The sequence below is a fragment of the Alligator mississippiensis genome, chromosome 3, assembly GCF_030867095.1.
Source record: "Alligator mississippiensis isolate rAllMis1 chromosome 3, rAllMis1, whole genome shotgun sequence".
Lineage (NCBI taxonomy): Eukaryota > Metazoa > Chordata > Crocodylia > Alligatoridae > Alligator > Alligator mississippiensis.
Genome location: NC_081826.1, coordinates 225,410,654 through 225,434,761, shown reverse-complemented (window position 1 = coordinate 225,434,761; position 24,108 = coordinate 225,410,654). Strand labels below are relative to the sequence as shown.

Here is a 24,108-nt window from a genome sequence, read left to right as displayed (position 1 = left end):
CATTACTTTAAATATATCCTGGTAAACCCAGTCCCCCTTTGATTAAAATCTATTTTCCAAAGCAAACTTCCCATATCTGTTTAAAGTTTATGCTAAATCAGTGTATGTGAGTTAGGTTAGACTGCATCTAACCTAACTCACCTGTCCCCAGTAGTCTTTGATCCTCACCACCTCACACTGCATCTTTATATATTTCTCATTTTTATATTACATCTGTCTCATGTTTGGCCTGGCATTCTGTATTTTATGTTTTATACCTTTTAACAAATGTATTCTTTAGAGAAAGTCATACCTTGCATTACTAAAATTATTATTATAAGAATACATTGGAATTGTAAATCACTGGAATTGTATTGCTGTATTGGGCTGATCCCCTGAGTGAATGCGAGTATGTATGAGTCAGTAGGTAACTGAATGACAAAGCAATAGCCTCTGGCGGTTAACTGACAATAGTCTAGCCCGCGAAACTTACCATTACAAAACTGTACTCTACAAGCCATTCTAAGCTAACCAAGCCACCTGAAACCTGCAACAACACATGTGCAACAACACAATGAGTCAATCAAGTCAAGGGTGGACTCCCAAAACTGCACCATCAGGCAGAACCCCCAGTGACTGACTGACAGCTGTCATGCACTACTCAAGACCCATGTGGGACAACAACTGGGTAGCCAAGATGATGCAGATCGCAGAAATCTGCCAGAAATGGATAAAAGGCAGTGAAGCATGACCCTTAGTGGTGCCCTCTCATCCAGCACCCGATCTATCGAGACAGGACAAGCAAGCAACCACCTTCTGGAGAAGACATCACCTTGGAGGAAGCTGATCATTGACAGATTCCAGTGCCCCGGATAGGTATAAACCAACATCGGTGCTATATTACTACTGCAGCAATCGCAAGTGCATGTGTAAAGTGGCCAGTACCCCTTATAACTCAAAGTTTGCATTTATGATTTTATTGGTAACTTCACATCCCGTACAATAAATAAGCATTTATTAAGATCTTGTGAGTTGATCCTTTGTAGCCAACAGACTCACTGTGCAATAATACTATTTTCCAATTTAAACACCAGTTTAAGATCCAATTTGTATCTAATACAATTTATATGAACATGCCCGAGTTTGTACCAGTGTAAATACTTCCATGCCATTAGACTAGTGAAAAGTTTATTTATCAGAGAGGTCCCTAGATCTATTATGTTTACAGCCATTATTCTGAAGTGCAACGAAGTGCTTACTTAATGGAAAGAAATGCCTGCAATTTCGAAAACCTCCGCTGCCCCGCCCAAGCTGAAAACTATATGAATAGAAATACAACAAAGGTCAGTTCAGTTTAAAAAGCAATTGGTATCATCTGTTATAGTATATGGAGATAAAGATAAATAAAATGCTGAGGAAGAAGGAAGCTTTGGTAATTTTCTCTTCACAAACCCCAAAATTAATTGTAGCCACCACATTAATTGTAGCACACCCTATTTTAAAATCATAAAAAAAAAACTTTCAGGAGCAAGGAACAAAGTTCTTAGAGACAGATTCTTTACCCATCTTGCAGGCACACCTAGACGGCTCACTAAGGACTGGGTCCTCCACTGTGTTGGGTCCCATACCTTAAGAATACAGCAAAAAAGGCCTCTACCCAAAGAAGTTCAGACTGAAGGAAAAGGAGAACTAGGACAATTCGTGAAAATGAGATCACAAAGCCACCTAAATTGCTGCCATACAACTGAGTGTTTTCTGATGGTTCCACAGCCTAGATCAGGGCTGTCCAACTTCTAAGTGGCCAGGGCCACATGAGCCACACTAGTGGAGGCCACATTAGCATGAACCACGCGGGGTGCAGGCCCCCCACTTCCCCACCACTTCACTGCACATGAAGGCAGTCCCCTCACTTTCCTCTCTATGACTGTGGGCTCCCCCACTGCTCTGTGTAGTGAGCTGTACCACACTGCCCCCTGGGGTGAGGCAGAGAGCAAAAGCTAGAAGAGGGACAGGGAGCCTGGAGATCCTGGAAGCTGCTGGGAGTAGCAGCAGCCAGGTGGGAGCCAGTTGAAAAGCCCTGTCCTACATAATTTCCTAAAATAAATAAGATCAGCTGTCCTAGACTGGACACAACCAAAACCACCACTGGCTAGACTTAAAACTAAATCAGTGACATGTTTAGAGTACATGTAATCAAGACAGTACACCTGGAAATCACCATTCTACCATCTTGAGATCATTAATTTTAAGAGTAGTAAGGGTGCACAGATAAAGATTTTCTGGCCCAATACCAATGGCCAATTATTAACGAGCCATATCAGCCTTTACCGATCTGATTGCTGAAATGCAGCCAGGCAGGTTGGAGAGCAGCGTCTGGCTGGTAAGTCTGTGGGGGACACAGATCAAGGCCCCCCATGGTGAGGGAGAGAGTAGGGCAGGGGCATGCACTGTCCAACCGGGTCGGGGCATGGGACAGAGCCACAATCAGCTCATCGAGGGGGCATCGGGAGGGGGTCAGCGGTTCCTGCCAGTGGGCGCACCCCCAGGGGAGACAGAGGACATGTGCACTCCTGGATCTGTGCGCAGGGGTGAGGGCAGTTTGCCGCTGTGGGCTGGGGCCAGGGGCAGCACCGGACTCTTGCCGGTGGGGGAGCTGGGCCAGTGCCACACTCAGGGCAGGTGCAGGCGGTGCTGGGAGGAGGGCTACAGTGAATTTTAGCCTATCCTGTAGATCCTCACTTACCCTGAGCATAGCCCTGGCCCAGCCCCCCGCTGGGAAGATCACAGTGCCACCCCCAGCCACAGCCCACAGCAGCAGGCCACCCTCGCCCCACATACAGATCTAGGGGGCACACCTCCCTCATGCCTTCCCTGGGGGTGCATGCAGTGGCAGGAGCTGCCCCCCGTGTGAGCCGTTCACAGCTTCATCTCCACGTCCCACCCTGCTCTGGCTGGGCAGTGCCTGCCCCTGCCCTAGCCCCAACCCACTCCCTCCTTCACCGTGGGGGCCTCAATCTGCCCCCCTTCCCTTCCACGCCACAGACTTACCAGCCAGACACTGCTCTCCAAGCTGCCAGGCTGCATTCCTGGCCATCTGCATGCTGTGGCTATGCCCATGCATGCAGCACTTAACAGTGACATTTATCAGCCACATCAGCCAAAAAAGCCAATCGTCAATAATGTCAATTTTCCTTTTATCAGTGCCGATACTACATGAACTGATGTATCAACACACCTCTAAGGAGTAGAGAATGCTTTTCTTTACAATTTACAAAGTGTTATGGTGATAGGATATAGCTTGGTGCAAATACCATATTTATTCAAATACAAGATAACAACCCCCCCTCAATAATTAGATTCTATATATGGGAAATGTATACATTAGATATAATTTTTGAAGTATAGAATCTAATTATTGGACCTTGAATCTGTACCCTTCCTACTGCTACAGCAGGGAAAATAGATCGCGGGGGGGGGGGGGGGGGCAGGTCACCCCTTTGTCCTCTACCACCCCTGAACTTCTTCCCCCTGTAGCCCTTTCCCCCCCACTTACTGTTAAACCCTAATCTTACTGAGCACATGGAAGTGAGAAGCAAATTAAAAAAAAAAAAAAAAACACCTGACCCTGAAATAAATATAGTTATAGAAATTTGCATATAGTACCCTTAGACTGAGCTCCTCCAGAACCCAGGTGCTAATTAGTCCCCCACTCATGACTGCAATTGAGTGTTCTTGTTCTGAGTCCAGGGATATACTCCAAAAATGTATATGCACAAGGCATATAGTAATCTGGTCCAGCTCAACCTTACAGAGGGCAGAGCCACACTAATCATACGTGACAGGCTGAGAGAGGGGCCAACAAAGAGATTCTGGGTGAATATGGGCCATGTACTTTATAGTCATGCTCAGTGCTGTGGCTGCATTTAATCAGCTTCAGAGTTGGTTTCCTGAGCACATGCTACATTTAGCAGCAATTCAAAAGATAAGACAATGTATTTAATGTGTGGTTTCCTTGTATGTGAATGTAAAATGAGGGGCTTTTTTCCACATGCTGATTGGGAGAAAAAGCCTTGTGTTGTATTTGAATAAATACAGTAAGAACACGCTGTGAGCCAGACTGTTTTGCAATTAAGCTGAACACAAGTTCCAATAGTTAACAGGGAGGAAAAGAATTTGCTTTTTACTCTGCGCTACTGTGACACTAAGGGAGCTACGTAATTTCAGTCTATACATATGTAATTTACTGAATGTTGTTTGTTAGAGTATGGTGTGAATAATACCAAGGTTGCAGGTTTGATCTCTGGTTGAACAAGATGATCTCTTGAGGTCCCTTCCAACCTTACATCTCTATGATCTGGTCTGAAAGTGGTAATACACTATGTTATTGGACTATTTCACTATTCTGTACAAATATAGTGATCTAGCTTAGTTGGAAACTACTTGAAAAGCAACCACAAGAACAATTGAACAGCTAACTTCCAATAAACATGTGTGACACAACTACAGACAAGAGCAATATTTTTGCCACAGCTCAGAATCTAGAGATCAAAAAGGAAATATATGGTAAAAAAGGACTGCCTTCAGCCCAAAGGGAGTAGTTACGAATGTGTTGTTCCTAAAGAGGAACTAACAAATTCCGTAAAAAAAGTCCAAAACAACTGGGCTCTTCCCAGACCTCCTGGAAATGGTAAACCCTAAAGAAGCTAGGCAAATAATAGTCTGACTAATGTTTAAAACACATTTTCTATTAAATTATGTGGTTCTAAGTAATACTTTTCTTTAAGAAGGCTCCCTGGTCACCAGATAGAAAGATCATTGCTCTTGAAGGCAACAGAGCTTCCGGTACTGACCTTGAGACAGTCCTGGTTAGTGGCTAGAGCCTGCGGCCCAAGACCTGTTCTGAGTATAGAAGTAATATGATTACACCCTGAGGATGCTAGCATCTGATATCTGAGTGTAAGTGGACTAGGAGAGACCAAGAGGGCCAGAAGTACAGCTGGCCCAGGAACTGACAACCACCATGAGGAAAATGAGATTTTAAAAATTAAATTAACTTAAAACGTATTTCCATCATTATCTCTTTTAATTTCTTAAACATCTGTGGAGCTTACTGCACCAATTATTTTATTATAAAATGTTGGGGTTTGATGTCAAGCAGAAAGCAATACCTGTAATCTTTTAATGCCATGGTTTTATCAGCAGTGCTATTAATTTTATTGTTGTTTTTTTGGCAAACAATGATTTTCTGGTCAAGTAGTCCAATTGGTTAGTTCAGAGTTTTGACACTTCTTGGCTAGCGGCTTAGGTGAACACATACTTAGTCCCTGGGGAAAGCAACACAGCAATCCATTATTCATGGAAGAAGACCAAAAATTGTCAGAGAAGACCCACATCTCAGCCTCCTAAAATAAAAAGCATTTTGTACTTAAGGCCCCCAGACTATCAGATTTACAGCTGGCCTTTTTTTCATTAAAAATAGATGGTTAAGCTGAAAAGGAAATGCTAAAAAGGAAGTGAAAATAGCTGCTTTTGCTGGTGAATTATAGTATGAAAAAGAAAGGCCATAATATTTAGAAGACTCATCTATAAAATCTTGAAAACTGTTTCACATGGCAAAGGTGGCAGACAAAGGCTGATTTAAGTTGATCACATTATCTGAGTTTTTAAACACCTAAAGTTACTTTAGCCAGCACCTACACAGCCAGCTAAAACATTACATGCAAATATAGTTAAGAAATGGCACCATCTAGTGTTTATTTCTAGCTTTAACAATACCTGAACATCTACTAAAATAAGCTTTAGAAGCAACAAAAACAAGTTATCAAAGTTAAATTATACAGCACTCACAATCCCCAACAATCATAAGAGAAGCACCTGGAAAAGTCGGCTTCATCTGAGCAGAAAGACAGGACTATGTCAATTTAACCCTCTCCCAAGGCTATATACCCCAAATCATGGGAGTTAAATACTTGCTTGGAGAAGGCCAATTTCATTTAAATTGTGGGCCACTGGCTACAAACTTAGAGCCACAAAGTACCCCAATCTACACCAGTGCTTTTACTAATGACTGTATGCAGTTTATGCAAAACTCAGAAACCGACAGCCTGTTCAGAATGATTAAAATAACAACAAAGCTGTTCCTGCTTTAAATGAGCGTTCCAGTCAGCACCGAGTGGAAAAGACAACAAAAGGCCACCACTTCTATTTGTCCCCTTTGTGCTTACTTGTGCATTTCACTAGTTGTTTGGCATGCATGACTGAGCAAAGTAAATTATCTGTAAAATCATAGCCTTAACTTAGAACTATGACATCTGCACTGCACCCACAGACAAGGACTGCACAGTTCTCACTGTGCTGGCCAAAGTAAAGACAGCATTATGCTACATTGGGTCACAGTTGGAAAGTTATCTTTGCAAGCTTAAGTACTAGCACTGATTTTAAAATGAGAATTTTTATTCTTGAAGCAAGGTTCTCTCAGGGCGATCCAAGTGGATAAGAGCCAGCCATACACAGGAGATTAGATAAGAGTAGTAAAACCAATTGTAGCTCAATTTTCTAACTCACAAACACATAAACAGATGCCTCAGCTGTGAATGGGATCTCAAAAAAATATTTTTCCTGTTTCTTCACGTGCTGAGGAGGCAGCCAAATAAATCAGAAATGGGTATTGTAAAAATCAGGTTTCAAAGCCTGACAACATCTTACTTTCTCGTTGCAGAGTCTATATCCTCCCTCTTTTTTTTCCTTTAGAAAAAGAAATCTGATTTTATTTGCATCCATTTTTAATCTAATTTAAATAAGAAACTTTTCTTTTTAGAAATGAACCTGCTTTAAATGAAATCTGAATGTAATAAAAACATGGGTGGGAGGGAGGGAAAACTTTAGTGGGATAGCATTGAAAATAAAAGGTACGTTTTCATCTCTCAGATGTAGTCTACACTGAAAAGGATTTGCCAGTCTAGTTATCCCTTCTAGCACAGGCTCAGAACCTACCAGAAAAAAACCCATGGTTTTGCTGTTCTACCTTATACTAGATGCCTGGACAAAATAAGCTACACACACAAAACCACTTTGTAAAATTGACATAAAATTGTATCAACCAAGAGCTTTTGCCAATATAAAACACCATACCCTTGACCAATGTTTTAAAACCACAAGAGTTTCTAACACTAACCAGGGCTATGTCATTTTCAAATTTATCAGAGATCACAATACTTGGTTTCTAGTGGATAGATTACTTTCACATCACAAAACTATCCTTACAAATGGCAGTCTTTGAATTAAACTCTCCCTCCTGCAGAAGTCTTACTAGCATAGCTGATCTTGCCCTGCCTCTCCCATAGCTGTTTTACTCCAGCCCAGAGCTCTCAAGTCTCTCAAGCTCTCAACATCTTCCAAAAGTGCTAAATTTGTCTTTAAAGTGATCAGCAAAAGACAATAGGGCTTGCATCCTTTTTCTCACGATCTAAAGCAGGGAACAGCAACCTATATGGAGTGCTGGGCCAAAATAAGGCAGCTGGATCTGAAGGTCCCTGTTTGTGACCAACTACACTCACTACTACAAACTGCCTAATGACATCCCAGCCCTCCCTGCTCTGTGCCAAGGGCTGCTCTCTCACCCTCACATGCCCGCTACTGGAGTTACTGCTGCTGCCACCTCTTATCCTTTGTCACTGGTTCCCATCACCACCAACTGCCACAAAGTGACAAAATCAGCAGTGAGAAAAGAAGTGCCTACATTAAGGGCACACCTGAAAGAGCACACAGGGAGGGTTGAGGCAGCAGCACAAAGTTCTAAAAACAAACAAACAAACAAAAAAACCCAGTATGGCAAAGCAGAGTGCGCAGGCAGATGTGCTCGTCACCCCTACTTGGGCCACTGAATCATGGGCTGGATGCAACTGCTTGGTAGGCTGGATTGGGCCCGGTGGCCATAAGTAAGGATCTACTTAAAGCATGCCGAGGTAAAGAGGAAAAAAAAATAAAATAAAAATCGCAGGATGTCTGCAGCACCCAGCACCATTTTCAATTTTTTTTCCCAGTGACCCCCCCCACCCCGCACTGATTGGCAGAGGGGCCCTGGTAGTTCCACCCCTCACCGCTGATTTATATTCTACTCTTTCTCATTTATGTCTGATTAAGTGTGAATGAAGTGCAATTAATGTCACATCTACTTTACACGGATACATATCACTATACATTGTGTTAAGCAGCAGGCAATCAGGTTTTAATAGGTTTAACTGACACAGTACTAGTATTATTCACTTAAAAAATAGGCAGTTTAGCTCCGAAACTAAATCCTTTTAAAAACAAGCAGGGGGTCATTTCTGTCCGGTTTTATACCCTAATCCTTCTCTCCCCATCTTCAAAAGTTGCTTTCCTTCATGCTTCCTACGACTGTCCTGCTGCTCCGTCACATCAGTAATATTTGCCTGTTTTACTGTTGCTTATAACCATGTTAAGCAGCTAGGTCAGTGCAATCACTAAGAAAGATGATAACTGCATATGATACATCTCTTGTAGGCAGGGCCGCCCCTGGGGGGCGGCAAATCGGGACGACTATTCCGGGCCCCACGGTCAGTGCTGCATAGGCCCTGCTACAGCCGCCACGCACCACCGGCTCTGCTGTTGCCGCCAGCTCTAGTCACTCACCACCCCCCCCGGGGCCCCACACAGGTTGATATGCCTTGGGCCCTGCACACACTCCCCACACACCCCTAGGGATGGCTCTGCTTGTAGGAATAAACTATTAATCTCTTTACAGAGGTGTATACAGGTGGTTCAAGAATGAAGAAAGCACATGGTAAATCACCAAACTACCCACAAGCAAAATTAAGAATTCCTACTAACTAAATGGAAGACATTATTATGCCCATTTATTTTTGGTAGAGTTTACTTGGAATTTTACATTTTCTACAGCTTCAGAGTAATTTTATACCTGTAACGTTATGAAGTTAAAACAAATGGATTTGTCTAAGAAGAGTCAGGCTCTCTTTTACAAGGCTATTTTTAATATAAATTTGTATAACTGCTTGGCACTCTCAACTCCCATTTTAAATTACTGGGAGTTAGATGGAGTCAGTACCTTTGAAAAGTTCTATCTATAAGTAAATAATCATGCATTACTCCCAAGGGCTAGAAGTAAAACAAAAGGTGTTAAAGGCAATAAAAAAGCTAAAAACTCACTCACTGTCTTCTGTGGGAAGGACCTGCAGAGAATAAATCCATTCTATTATATCATCTTTGTTCACCACATCTAAGGAATCCAACATATCCAGACCAGAGAGGGCGAAAAATGCAATTGTCAACCTAAAAGAAAAAGATACGGCTTACACTTCCCACCATAAATGTCACAGCGGAGATTAACAAATTCCTGTAGAAACAGAAAAATCTACAGTATCTCAACCTGTGACTATGAGGGGAAACTCGTTAAGTCTCTCTTCTACAGTTATGAATTTTATCAGTTGCATTCAGTTATATTCCTTACTCTTTGCTGTCTCCACATATTTGGGCAAGGTTCTTTAGGTAAATCCCATTTTTTGTGATACTAATACACTGATAATTCAGATATTTAGAACATCAGCCTGAGGGTCTAACTACCCAGTGGTGTTACTGCAAAGTGGCACACGTTAGTGCTGCACTGCATGACTGTTGGCAAGCACTGAAAAGGGACAGTCAATTGGTGCTTTTGCAGCACTGCATTAACGCCGCTAGGAGGCAACATGTACAGAGCAACACAGCACATCTCAGTTTGGCCCTACCTGGCACCATCACTAAGCAGCATGGATTTACCCAGAGCACTTGTTATGTTCACATTCTGAGCTGTGGTTCATAAGATTCATCCCCTCCACCCCACAAAGCATCCTCAAGTCATGCTGTCATATCTTTGTTATCACATGAAGCATTTTCTCAAAAGGGGCATGTTGCAAACACTGGAGCTTTGTAAACTCTGTGTTACATTTTGTGACATTAATACAAATTACCACAGCCAAAATAAGCTCATTTTGTGAACAACTGGTTTTCAAGGCTGTTTCAATTTACTATATGTTATAGGGGAAAAAAAACATTTGAAGTATAGATGCAAAAACATAAAAGGTGCATACAGGAGCCCCTGTGTGAGCAGAATTTCCATCTTAATCAGATAGCTAGAGTTCTTTGAGCAGCATAAACTTAACCAAAGCTTCTTACCCCAATACTTTCAGACAACCATACCTGTGGCACCATTCTAGCCTTTCACCAATATCCAGCCAAACCAATCCCTAGAACAGTGGTTCTCAACCTTTTTTGTACCAGGACACATTTATAAATACCGATGGCCAGTCCAGACCCAGTCAATAGTTTAAGTACAAAAAAGCCCCCTGGCCCTGTCAGTGTCCTTTGTTCCTGACCCGCTGCCGCCAGGCCCCACTCCCCATAGTGTATGGTGTAAGGGGTGGGTATGTGGGGCAGCGTGGGATGAGTGGGGAATGGAGGGGCCCAAAGCAGCTCCCTGCAGGCTGGAACTCTTACAGCCTGCAAGGGAAAACACATGGTTTTCCATGTTTTTCTCCTTTAAAGCAGAATCCATTTTTAAAGTTTGTTTTCATGACCCTTTCATATATTCTTGCAACCCACTTTTGGGTCATGACCCACAGGTTAAGAAACACTGACTTAGAAGACACAAGGAAAAAAAAAAAAACTTAAAAGATGATTCAATTCAACTAAAGGTCAAGTTTGGGCAGGTCTGCATACAGCAGGGGCAGGCAAAATATGGCCTGTGAGCCAAATCTGGCCCTCCAGGTCATTCTACCCAAGGCCCCTAAAAATTTAGAAAATTAATTATTATCTGCATGTGGCTGCCTGTCAAAAAAGACAAGGCACCAGCAGCAGCAGGACCCAGGGGGAGCCGGTGGCAGGACCCAGCAGTGGAGCAGCAAGGTCCGCCCGGCTCCACCCCGCCCCCAGTTGGAAGCCTCTGGAGCTTCTGGCCTGGTGACTCTTTGGCTGTTCCCCACCTTCCCTCAGTCCAAATGGAAAGTCAGATAAGATCAGACAGAGGGAAGAAGGTAAACTGCTGCAATCAACCCATGCAGCTAGGAACCGTGTGGTGCTGGCGGGGGTGGGCTGGAGGCAAAGCAGCTGGCAGGTGGGTGGGAAGCAGCAGTGGTAGGCAGACAGAGCAGTGGAGTGGCAGCTGGAAGCGGCAGTAGGTGCAGGGAGCAGTGGCAGCTGGGAAGTGGTGGCAGCAGTGGCAGGCAGGTGCGCAAGAGGGAAAACAGGGAAGCGGAGTGGGAGTGGCAGTGGTGGACAGGAGTGTGGAGCCCATGCTGGTGCCCTGGGGCTAGCAGGGGTGGGGTGGCAGGAGTACAGAGCTTGGGCAAAGGGTTGGCCTGGCTGCATCGTGTGAGGGTCACGTAGTCCACAAGAGCCGCACATGATGAAGCCAGAGGCCCAGCCCCATCTCTCTCTCTCCCACCCCACCTACCATAACCCCACACCCTCCCACAGCCCCATCCCAACCACATACCCTACACCCCTCCACACCCACCCATCATATCCACACCCCACACACTCCCCAACTACACCCACCCCACATACATCTCCTTACCTCCCACACACAAAATACAAGAGAAGCACTGTATTTTGAGCTATTACGCAATTGCCTCTAGATACACTATGCAAGCACATGTAAATCAGAATAAAAATATATTTAAATAAAAAAGGGACATCACGGCAAGGATTCCTGATGTCATTCGACCCTCCAACAGCTATCCCCTGCTCCTCATCCATGTGGGAACAAATAATGTTGCCAGGAGTAGTCCAGACCATATCATGAGTGACTACAGGGCTCTGGGGACCAGGCTTAGCAGATGCATGACAAATAGAACTAGGGAGGTGATGCTTCCCCTCTATGCAGCATTGGTCAAACCACAGTTGGAGTGCTGCATTCAGTTCTGGGCACCGTACTTCAAGAAGGATGTTGACAGACTCAAGAGGGTCCAGAGGAGAGCCGCTCCTATGGTTAGGAGCTTACAGGACAAGCCCTATGAGAAGAGACTGAGGGACCTGGACCTCTTCAGCCTCACACAAGAAGGCTGAGAGGTGATCTTGTGGCCACCTAAAAATTCATTAGGGGGACACAGCAAGGGATCGAAGATGCTCTGTTCACCAGGGCGCCTCCTGAGTCACAAACTAACAGAGAGCAGATTTAGGCTAGATATCAGGAAAAACTTTTTCATGGTAAGGGTGGCCAATATTTGGAATGGGCTTCCTAGGGAGGTGGTGCAGCCCCTTACTTTGGGGGTCTTTAAGAGAAGGCTGGACAGGCATCTGGCTGGGGTCATCTGACCCCAGCACTCTTTCCTGCCTAGGCAGGGGGTTGGACTCAATGATGTGTTGAGGTCCCTTCCGACCCTAGCATCTATGAATCTATGGGGGGGGGGTTCAGTTTCAAGATAGCAGTACCCTTCCTCCCAAAAGGAGTACTTCTTAGACAAGGGGAGGGACTTCTGGTGGCAAAGGTCAGGGGTTAGAGATTGGACGTCCAGTCCCGAGATGGTAACCAAGAGGTGGGGCACCTGTCAAGGGGTGAGGCTTGTGACCCTTGACAGCTCACCAAAACTCATTAAGCAGCCCTCCACCTGAAATAACTGCCCACCCCTGGCATACAGTGATCTTGTACAGACATTCAGTTTCTCCTGGGGCAGTTACTGCTTTTCCAGGAGAAGCCATGAGTCTATGCATGTTCAAGCTTTTTCTCCCAGAGTAAAAATGGCCACTCCAGGAGAAAAATAACACAGGAAGAACCAGGGTTAAATCATTCCCAGGAGAGTTTCTCCTGAGGGAGTGAATGTTTGTCTATGTTGTGGCTTCTCTAAGAAAAAAACATAGTTCTCCAGTTCTCCCCCTCTCTCCCAGGAGACGGTGTCTCTTGTTGGACTCTGTTGCTCCAGCAGGGAGCAGGACATGTCCTCTTCACAATCCCCACATTGTGTTTTAGGGAAACACAGGCTGACTATGGGTGGCCCGGGTCAGCCAATCAGGGCTGCCCTATGCAGGCATACTCAGGGTGCCTATACAGAATGTAGAGATGAGTGTACAGGGCCCCTGCAGCTGCAGCGTCAGCATGGAAAGCTCTTCACTCTTCAGCGCCTCAGCATTTGAATGTCTGTACATGCAACTCGGGGTAATTTTTTCTACCAAGAGAAGAAACTTGAGAGAATACTGCCATATTAACTGAAGGTATGTATGTAGCCAGTATTTCCCATATTGGAGAAATACTGCAGCTAGAATCCTTTGTATGCTAGTGCAAATGCTGAAAAAGCCTTTTCACATAATGCTACACAGTTAAGCCACCATCAGAGTATAGAAAGCTTCGTAATTCAACTGAGAATCCACTGTTAATCAGGCTGGGATTCAGCAAAGATCACATATATAGAAGGGAAGGGACCATAGCTAAATCAGTATGAAAAAGTATGAATACCAGGCAAATAAGCACTATGAGCCCATAATTTCTTTTGCCAGAGAACCCACTGTCCTATTGGTACCAGACCATTATGGAGTTACATATACATTTTAAGTGCTGGAATGGACTGCATGGATCATCAAATCCAGTTCCCTGCTATTGTGACATGGCTGACTATAATCTTTTTCATGCAGTGATCAAGCTTATGGAAAAGTAAAAGATACATTCTCAATAGAAGCAACTGCTGCCAGTACCTATGTTGATCTATTGGTCACATTTATTGAGTATACCATCATTCTGAAACAAACTAAAAAAAAACAAACACAAAAAATTCAGCAATGCTAGGTATAAAGGTATTTCACATAACTATTAATTTAGAATTAAGTGTCAAACATGTCAGACATTTGCCTCCTATGAGGTCTGGAAGCTCATACACTAGCAAAACAGAAAGGATTTAATGAATAGATATACAGACCCTTATGTTTTAAGCTCCCAATTTATTTTTTAAACAGGCCTCCCTCTAAAATAAGTGAAACTGATCAATACTGATTTCTAAAAGGCTCTGTTTCTTGTATGAAGTCAGGAGCTTTAATAATGTCTCAGTAGAATTTAATTTTTTTTTTTAAGTAACTGATTTGTGGTACTAAACATGTCAGAAAGAATGTTTAGAGACATCATAACTTTCTGTACTGCAAAGGTGAAGGGAATTCTTTCCCTTCAATAGTCTATAGCACAAAGTGATGGTGTAGGGACATTACTGAATTGTATTACTGAAATTAATATTGCTATTACTGCATACTACAACTATATATTAAAATAAACCTCAGGATATGGAGCACAGCAGTTTCAGCGTGGGATATGTAATCAAGCATCTAATTGCTTATCTCCAACCCCAAAATTAATTCCTTAGTAGCCCTGAACAAGTCATATGCTCCTTGACTGAATTTCTATACATCTAAACAAGAAAGATAGCCCTTTGAGATATAAAAATGTTACTATGTGAAATACACGTTTACAAATTCTTATGTTGACAAAGTTCCCCTTTAAAAAAACTCTACATATCAAAACAGAACGTTTTCTGAGTGGATAAAAGTGTCATGGCAAAAGAACTGCATGTTGAATTTAGACTACCTTCATTTTTCATTTTTAAATTGAGAATTTAAATTGAACATTTTCTGTTTAATTAGAATGCTCAAAATAATTAAAACAGATTCAACACATCTTTTATTTTTGTATTATTCAACCACTAGACAACAGCTAATATTATTTTAGTGCTTTGTAGAAGGTGTAATACAGTTTAAATTATCCCCATCCCTAAACAGTAAATAAACACAGTGTTCACAAAAGGTATTATCAGAGCTACATTGGCTGATGAGATTACAGGTATTGTACTCTATTTCAGCCCAATGCCTAAACTTCTGTGCTTCAGCAATGCCTACAGGTCTAGTAAATACCAGGTCTAAATCCTCAAACTAATTTTCACTTGCATTCAGCAATGGCATTTTATCTTATATGTCAGACATTAACTTGGTGCACCACCTTCACATGTAACAAGGTGCAAAGCAACAAGGCAGAAGTAAGTGACTGTCACTGACCTGTCTCTAATAGGTCAAAGTAGAGATCTACCTCCTATTGTATATTCTTTATAGTGCATTTCCCAATATCTGCCATCATCAACTGGCCCAAAAGAGCTAAACATAACCTTCTGGGTCTTTTCATCTAGAGATACTGTGAAGTTCTACATAAACACACATTCTTTTGCTTTCTCGTCTCCCCCCTGCATCTTTTTACTTAGATTTTATCTTCAAGAAGGGGTTCAGTGGATTCTCTCTCTTCACCCTAGGCTGTCAGGATGGACCAAAATTACTTTAAAAAACTAAATGAAAAAAAACAACACTCTACTTGTATTCAAATTTATGAGAATATCTTACATTATGGACTAAATGTCCTAGTCTGTCAAGAGCATTGAAATAAAAATATGTTGGAACAATGAGACTTAAATGCTGCTTTTAAAATGTAGATTTAGAAAGACACCAACTAAATTTGATATCAAGCTTTATAAATAAAGCATTCTCTCACACATACTGTATTCACTATCTAGATAACCTGGAATCTTTGTAACTGAAAAATGATATTTGCCTCCCCTCCAAAACTCACAGTGGCGTAGTAAACTGTGTTATTCTGAAGTCAGGCACAAGATAGGGTAGGGTGGCTGGCACTTTAGAGACTGGTTAGCCTCTGCTTCCTCCAGAAGTACTTTAATTTGTGCAAAAGATCTTTTTGCCTTGATCACTTTTGATTTCACTTCAGCAGAGATACTTGGTTTCACTTTCATCATCCGTTAATTCAAAATCATTACCGTTCTTCATAGCAGAACTTCATATATACATTAATTGAGAATGGAAAGCTTAGTAAAAGTTTTAGACAATTAACAAAAATAATTTTAAAATACTGTTCCACTAAGTTTTAGAATGAATTCCAATTTCTAGCCCAATGGAGCCTAGAAACAAAGCCATAAACAAAAAAAAATGAATTGTCTAGTAAGTAAATAAAAACTATGATTCACTTTTTTCATCTGTAAAATACATGTAACAGAAACGCTAAACCTTTTTTGGATTTAAGATCCCTAGACAGACTTGAGGCTGCCCTTGGAAAAATGCCAGCTCTTGTTTTCGAGTGCTACATTCGAAAATGCTAGGTTTTCGAGTGCAGAAAAACAAGGGAGCAGTTCTCTTCTGTGGCAAAGAACTGAGGAAGCCCAAAGGAGGGCAGACTGGTTCTGTTTGATACTCTGGATGCCTATTTGAACTCTCTGGGCTCATCTTGTAACTAGTATGTGCACACCCAACAGCGCTCACACTGTGCAGCACCCCAAAAGGATCTCAGCCAAGACACCCATGACAGCTTCACCCCCCCAGTCAAATATCACTAGCCTGTAAGTTTGGAAGCTAAACACCTGTTAAACTAAACAATTAGGTAAACACTTGCACTTTGAGGACACCCTTTCCATTGGTGTGAAGCAGCCCCATGTCTAGCATGACAGTGGAGTTTGGTTAATAAGGTAAGAACAGCCATTTGCTAGGTCATACCACGGGTCTGCCCAGCCCTGGATCCTCCTGGTCAACCCCCTCCTGGCTCTGGCCAAACTGGCCATCTACCAGCCAGGAAGGAGGCCCTGGCAGCAGGGTGGGGAGGCATGACATCCATGGGAGGGTGAAGCCGTTTTCCTCTCAATCCTCTGCTCAGGTCTCCAGGCAGAGTTTTCAGGGTGGATAAAACTCAACAATTAAAAAAAAAAAAAAAATCAGATTTTCCATTTAAATAATTTTTTTGATTTATTTGTATTTGTATTCATTTGTTAAGATGCTTTTTTTAAAAAGTAAACATATAGTTTTAATTTAAGATAGTTAAAGCTCAAAGATATCATCATATCTGGGCCACAGGTATAGACGGCTATACCTTGGTACAGGAAAGATCAAGTGGATAAAAAGGGTGGGGATGTAGCTCTCTCTGTCAAGGAAAGCTACACATCCCCGCAAGCTGACACTGGCGCCCAAGGTGGGCGACTGGAGACCCTCCGAGTTAAAATCCATGGGGAACACGGCACAGGTGACACAATGGTGGGAGTCTACTACAGACCTCCAACCCGGGATCAAGAACTTGACCAGGAGTTCGCCAGGGAATTGGCCGCGGCCGCATGCTCCCAATCCATGGCTGCCATGGGAGACTTCAACTACCTGGACATCTCATAGGAAGAGCACTCAGCCATATCCCCATATCCGAATGGTCACAAAGCTCTCATGTGCGTGGATGAGCTCTATCTGACGCAAGAAGTCTACGGGGCAACAAGAGGCAAAGCACTGCTCGACCTGGTACTGGCAAAGGGGACAACCTTATCAGTGACCTAATGATCGAAGGGAAGCTGGCTGACAGTGACCACGAGCTGATCACCTTCACAGTCCACAGTAAAGCTGGCAAGTCAGTCAGCAATACAGAAGTCCTCGACTTCAGGAAAGCTAACTTTGACAAGCTCAGGAAGCTTGTCGGTGAGGCCCTCAGGGACCACGACCTCAAGGGGAGGGGAGTTCAGGATGAGTGGCTGCTCCTCAAGGGAGCGACCCTGGATGCACAAGCAAAGTGTATTCCATCTCGAAGGAGAGGCAGCAAAAGGGCACAGCGGCTCCCTTGGCTCTAGCACTGCCTATAAGCAGACCTCCTTTGTGGGTGGGCCCAGGGGCGGGCCAAAAGCCCCACATCTACTCCTATACTTCTGTGCCTTGGCTTAGTACCCTCCCCACCCCCCCCACCCCACATGCCGTCGGCCCACACAGCAAAAAAACCTGCCCTGTCCTGAGCTGTGCAAAGTCAAGTGTTTCAACCTAGGAGAACTTTTAGTCTCTGCACTCCCCTACGTCTGGTGATGACAGGTGCCTGAGCCCGAAGACTTGCAAATAAAAACTTTTTTTTTTTTTTTTTGCAAACTTCTGCCACGAGTTATAAAATCGAGGCGTCCTAACCAACAACTTAAATGGTGGTTTAAATAATCATTTCAATCTTCGCGATTTAAATCAAATCCGCCCGAGCAGTGTCCCTATCAGGTGTCCGGGCGCGGCCGGGCTCTGCTCTGCGCCGCTTCCAGCCCCCTGCCGCGGGGCTGCGGCCTCGCTCCCCGCCCCGATGCCTCACGCAGCCGCGGCCGAGCCCGGGGGCGCTGCCCGGCCCCGCAGGAAGACGGAGGCCCCGGTGACGACACCCCCACCCCGCGGCGAGGCCGCACCTGCTGGTCTCCAGCGAGTGGTACCGCTCGGGCAGCACCTGCAGGCAGCGCTGGAAAAAGCGCACGTGCCGCTCCTTCAGGAAGTCCAGCCGCTCCCCGTCCCCGCCGCCGCTGCCCAGCTCCTCCGCCCTAGCCGCCGCCGCCGCCATCTTCTCCGCCCGCCCGCCGCGACCCGGCGCGCGCCATGTACGTCATCGCCTTCCGCCACGTCACAGCCCAGCCTCGGCCGCTGTCACGTGACGCCGGAGCCCAGCGCGACAGGGGGAGTCGAAGGGAGATGGGGTACTTGAGAGCCTCCGTCCGCAAGGCTGGAAGGGCGGGGGAGAGTCGGGTCATGGAGGGGAGCCCCAAGCTGGGTGATGGTCCCAGGGGGCTATAGCGGGTCCCCAGGCTGGCCAGGGGTCCCGGGGTGGAAGGGAGGGCAGCTGAGGTCGGGTGGGGGTAGTGGGGTGGTCTCTAGGCTCAGGGGGAGCAAAAAGGGGGGAAGAAGACAGAAGCCCGGACACCAGGGTGCTGCCTGCATCAGGCCTATGGCACCCCTAGTCTCTCCCCTGTGGCAGCAGGGACGTGGGCAGCACAGCACAGCACAGAGTTGCCCGGGAGCCTGCGGCCATAGGAGCGATGCCGCGGGGCCCCCAGCGCCCAAATGGAACCACCCTGGGAGCAAGGGGGTGGCTGGGCTGGCAGCCCGGATGCCTGGGTTCTGGCTCTAGGAGGGACAGGAGCCTGGGCTGAGAGCCTGGGTTGTCTGGCCAGGTCTGTTTGGGCAGCAGTGGCCCTGTGTCTCTCCGGGCAGCAGTGGCCCTGTGTCTCTCCCCCACAGGGAACACAGCTCATCCCTACGGGGGTAGTGCCAGGACTTTGTTGAAGAAAGGTTAAAAAAAACCCCAGTAGGAACCTGGTAAGGCGATGACCTGGGCTTAGTTATAGGGCTGTCTCTCAGACAGTCATTGCTGCGCCCATGTCATTGCCTGCTTTTGCATATCAGCAGTTTTGAGGCCACTGAGCTGGACTCCTTCAGTGAAAGGTTGACAATCTCTGTGCAATTAACTGCAGTCTCTGTAGAGGAAAGACAAAGGACGATTCCTGCCCACACAGACCTGGCCAGAGAACCCAGGTGTCAGGGCTCCTAGCCACCCCCCCTCTCCAGCCCACTGTCCCCATTCCTCTCCCAGAGCAGAAGTGAACCCAGGCATCCAGATTCCCACCCCCCGCCAATTGCTTACCAAGCATGGGAGGTGCCATGGCCATGGCATTGTTCTGCAGCTCTAATGTCTGATGCCATGGAGCACACTGGTAAGCAACCACTCCTATCACAACCAGCAGTGCCCCCACCACCAGTACTAGGAACCAGACCAGGAGGGAAAGCAGGTGTAAGAGGAGGCAGCAAGTGCAGCAGAAGCACCTCCCTCCCTGCTCCCTGACACCTGGGGTCCTTGAGCCAGGGGCTGGTACAGATTTCTGGGGCATATCCAGGCCAAACCCTACCTGAGGCAGCAGGATCAGCCCTGTCCAGCCCAGACACCCTCATCCTCAGTGATGACTGTTCTCTGCCAGGCTGTACTGCATAGTCCCCCACCCTTACTGTTCCATGGGTCAGGGGGTTTAAGCCACCCCCACAGGCACTGGGTGCTGGCTACAGCTCAGGGCAGGGACTGGGCTGTGCCAATGCTCCTGCTGGGACTCAGCCCTGGAACCTTCCTCCAGGCCTGTAAACTATGGGAGTGGGGGCTGCTGGGGTCCTAGATGCCTGGGTTCTCTGGCTAGGTCTGTATGGGCAGCAGCCATCCTGCATCTTCCCCCCCAGAGTCCAAGTTCTGTCCTGATGAGAAGGCTGAAACTTTATTCAAGGTCAAACGTTTGGTTTTTTGTGGGTTTTTTTGTTTTTTTAATGTGACCAATAACAGTGGGCAACTATTGGGTGGGGGTAACCTGGGCGCAGCAGTGCTGGGCTCTGTCTGAGGCTCTCCCAAGCTGCCGTGCTCTGCTGTGTGCTCCAACCCCCTTGCTGCTCCATGGGTTGGGGGCTTCCCCTTCCCCAGAGGTGCTGGCTGCACCCCAGGCTGGGGGTAGGGACTAGGCTGTGCCAATGTTCCTGCTGGGACTTGAGTGCAACTGGCAGGGGGAGGAGGGAGGGGAGGAGGTGGGAGCCCAGACACCTGGGTTCAAAGGGGTGACCCTGTTACACCCAGCCCTAGCATCACTCCCAAGCTAGCCACAGCTCAGCCCCCTGCTGTACCAGCCCCATGTGTTCCCTTACCGGCTGGGATAGGTTTTGCTCCACGTGCTGTTGGGGTGGGGGTCCACATCTGCCTGAACATCCCCCAGCATCTGCAGCTGCCTCCACGGTTTCTCCTTCAGACACTGATGACAACTCCTCCAACTGTTGCATTGGTGTGATACAGGTAGATGTCCAAGACCTGGCCATGTGGCTGGCTCTGGGGTGGGGTGTAACGGCTGGGTGTTATAAGGGGTTGAGATGCCACCGCTTCTGGGCTGGGGCACTGGTTGTACAGAGCACCAGTGCCTGGTGCAGAGATGCAGCTGCCTTGGGTCGGTGCTGGGAGTGGGTAGAACAGGCCCCCCTGGTGCAGCTGGCTCTGGCATGGGAAGCAGGGCTGGGTATACCAGGGCCCCTCCCCAGTGCAGCTGCTCTGGGATGGGCATCCAGCACCATGGGCTGTTTCATTTCTCCCAGCAGAAGCAGCTGGAGTATTATGTCATCATACATGTACCATCCCCCTCAATTGTGAGGAAGAAGTCAAACAAGTATAAGTGTCCTGCTGAGCTCAGGGGCAGGAAGACAGACCCAAGTCTGCCCCCATCTGCTTTTGTCTTTGGAACAAATGGTGCCATCCTGACTCCCCTTCCCTCTGCACCCAGTGTGGCCCCCTAGTGCACCCCACTCTGGGGGGAGGCACAAGCCCCCTGTGGGCCCTACCACTACCCTGCTCTGTACCTCCCCTAGACCCTTGGTGCAGCTCTGGACAGGTGCTGGGACATAGGCAGAGAGAGGCCAGCGCAGCTGCTGCCACCCAGCAGTGGCTGGGAGTGCTGGCTGAGGCTGAGCAGGTGGGGGGCAGAACTGGCTGGTGGGCAGGCATCTGCCCCTCTATGCTCAGCCCCATGCAGAGCCAGGGGCACAGTCTGGGTTCCATGTACATGTGTCCCAGGGAGCTTCCAATGGAGTCTCCTTCTTTCTAGGATCTGCTACTTTGCTCATTTTCTGTTCCCCATCCTAGCTAATGTCACCATACTCAGATCCCATTGTTGCAAGGGAACAGCACACAGCCCCCAGCTGCATCTCCTGCATCTGACAGCAGAGCAGAGCCAACCTAGCTATGCTACACCTGCAGTATATTACATGCATGAGGCCAGAATGAAGAGCTCCTGTGTCCGTGTCCCATTCCTGTCCCACTTCTCCCCCTCCCCCCCTTGAGACCCTTTTATACTCTCAGCACTTTTCTACTTCTTTCTGGGTTTGTGTTTTAATTGAAAAAGAATGGGGCTACAGGTTTAACTGCTGCGGGGGGGCCTGGGCAGATTTGAGCAGGGGTCATTCTACAACAGTGGTCTCCAACCTTTTTAAGTAGGAGATCACCTTTAGCATTTAAAAGCAACCCAAGATCTACTGTGCACTGCCACCCCCCCCCTCCCCATGCCCAGCAAGTCTGTGGGGAAGGAAGGGGAGGAAGGCAGATCAAGGCAGAGGGAGAAAACATTATTTAGGGGTGCACCTCCCCAGCAGGTAAGTCCCACTTGGCTGGGGCTCCACTCAACTTACCCCTGCCTCTGCAGCAGTGTCCCTCACTGCAGGGACCTTGATTTAACCCATCCTTTCCCCTCCCCACAAACTGACCTGCTGGGCCGGGGCACATGTGTGCATGCACGCCAGCACTCAGCCCCCTACCCCAGCCTCATATTGACTCCAAGATCTACTGGTAGATCGAGATCCACTAGCTGATGACTACTGTTCTACTTCTGCCTGCCTCGGTTCAGCCTGGGCCTGGCTTTGTGAAAAAAGGGGGTCTTCACACAAGGACTCTCGAGCAAGAGGGGGATGGTTATTACCAGGGATGGGCAGGGGTGGTGGCAGAGGGGAAGGGGAAAGGCACACAGCCCTCTCCTCCTACTGATAGGATTGGTGTCATGTGAGAGGGAGGTTTTCAGGAGAGGAGGAGAAAGTAGCAGAGGGAAGGGAGAATGGTTTGTATTTCCTACCCTCTCATGCTCCAATGGGATTGGTGTTGCACAAGCACTGCAAAAAGGGGCCTCACATGATGACTTGTGCAAGGGAGTGGGGGTTTACCAGGGGGTTGGTAGCAGAGGGGAATGGCTGATGTAGGCCTGGCTGCAGCATCGATTACTATATGCTACTCCCACAAAGGCTTTGCTTAAAGCACTGACATGAGTATGCCTCAGGCCCCGGTACAAAAGTTTGAGATGGAATACAACATCTGTATCTTGAACACATAATTTGTTTTGATCATTGGATAAGAGGAGAATTGGAAAGCAGGAACACCTTGTGGCAGCCTGGAGGAGCCTGCATGATGTTGTTCCACCTACACTGTCACAGTACAAGTGCCCTAGCTGATAGACTTGTCAGGGCCATGATTGTAGACAAACTTGACCAGCTCTTTGCTACCAAACTAAGCCTGTTGTCATTCTTTAAGACAAGATTAGTGTTGGGATCTCCTGGCTGTGAGTTTGCCAGTACTGCAGTTCTTGAGACTTCAACACTGACAACACATCAATAACTGCAGCAACAATAATACCAATAACCCCAGAGGACATTGGTGACCCCTAACCAAGTGGCAAACTGCCCTCTCATAGGCTCACAACCTGCAATGACATGACATCACAGGAGGAGCCTCTTGTTTCAAACTGCTGGGCTGTCTTCATCACCATGGGATTTGATGGAAGTGTTTCCTCAAAGGATTAAGAGAACAAACCCAAGCAAGTTACCCACCGACCTGGCCGCCCTGAGAGCATTCATGAGACTCTCTGGAGAAGCCCCAACACACCTGGTGGAGAAAGTGAAAGTTTTTTGAGATAACTGAAGATAAAGAATGGGATCAAGACACACTGACAAAAGGTGGTGCAAGTACTGCTGCCCAGTGTGTCAGAACAGAAGAATGCCTGGGGTTAAGATGGAGGATAAGGGTTACCAATGAGCAACTGATTGGGGAAAAATAGAAACAGCCATCAAAAGGCTTGAGGGAACCAAAGGCTTGAGGGAACCCCCTACTAGTGAGCTATGGACACAGCTGGATCAGGGTCCAGGTTATATGCATACAGTTGAACAAATATGTAACCTCCTTCAGGCCTCAGGCAGAGTCTTACCTGCCACAGCTGGAGCTCTCTCTACTCTGAGAAGGCTGGCTGCTGCTGGGACACAGGGTCCCTGGATACCAGCTGCAGTATAGTGCTGTCTGGGGGCCAGCCTAGCACCAGCTAGCAGTATTGCCAAGTGTACAATAATTATCATATTTGTACAATAATTTCAAACTGTACACAATGTACAATAGATAATATCAAAAGTGTTCAAAATGTATGATATTTTTTAGGCAGTTAATTGATGCAGCATATGCAAAGCCCATGTCATTCTCAGAGAGTCTTAGCTAGCTTTTAGGTTCATTAGCAGCACTTTATGACTGCTTGCATCCACATAACATGCTTCAGCTTTGACCCATTTCTCACTTGCTCACTCACTGGGAGAGACTTACAGTGAGCTATGTAAAGTAAATAAGACTTATTTGCATGCATTTTTTTCAGTGTACAAGTTTGTTTTTTCAGAAAATACCATAATTTGAGCTTCCCAATACGATAATGTCATATTTAAGACCTGGCAACACTGGCACCAACTCTAAATCGGTATCTCAGGCTTATGCCTGACACCCCACTATCC

The 24,108-nt window shown here is 46.4% G+C and overlaps 1 protein-coding gene across 2 annotated transcripts in view; it reads right to left on the bottom strand.

Moving 5' to 3' along the window:
• PGGT1B (protein geranylgeranyltransferase type I subunit beta) overlaps positions 1-18,352 on the bottom strand; it is a 58,776-nt gene extending 40,424 nt beyond the window's left edge. Inside the window, exons 1-2 of one of the 2 annotated variants that reach the window (XM_014600954.3) lie at positions 18,201-18,352; positions 9,170-9,288 (exon numbers count right to left, since the gene is read on the bottom strand). In XM_014600954.3, coding sequence (XP_014456440.1) covers positions 9,170-9,288; positions 18,201-18,349 — 268 coding nt within the window. In that variant the 5' untranslated portion in view covers positions 18,350-18,352. The remainder of the gene's footprint in view (positions 1-9,169; positions 9,289-18,200) is intronic. The other variant, XM_019484530.2, reaches the window with a different exon arrangement.
• Positions 18,353-24,108: the final 5,756 nt, after the last annotated feature.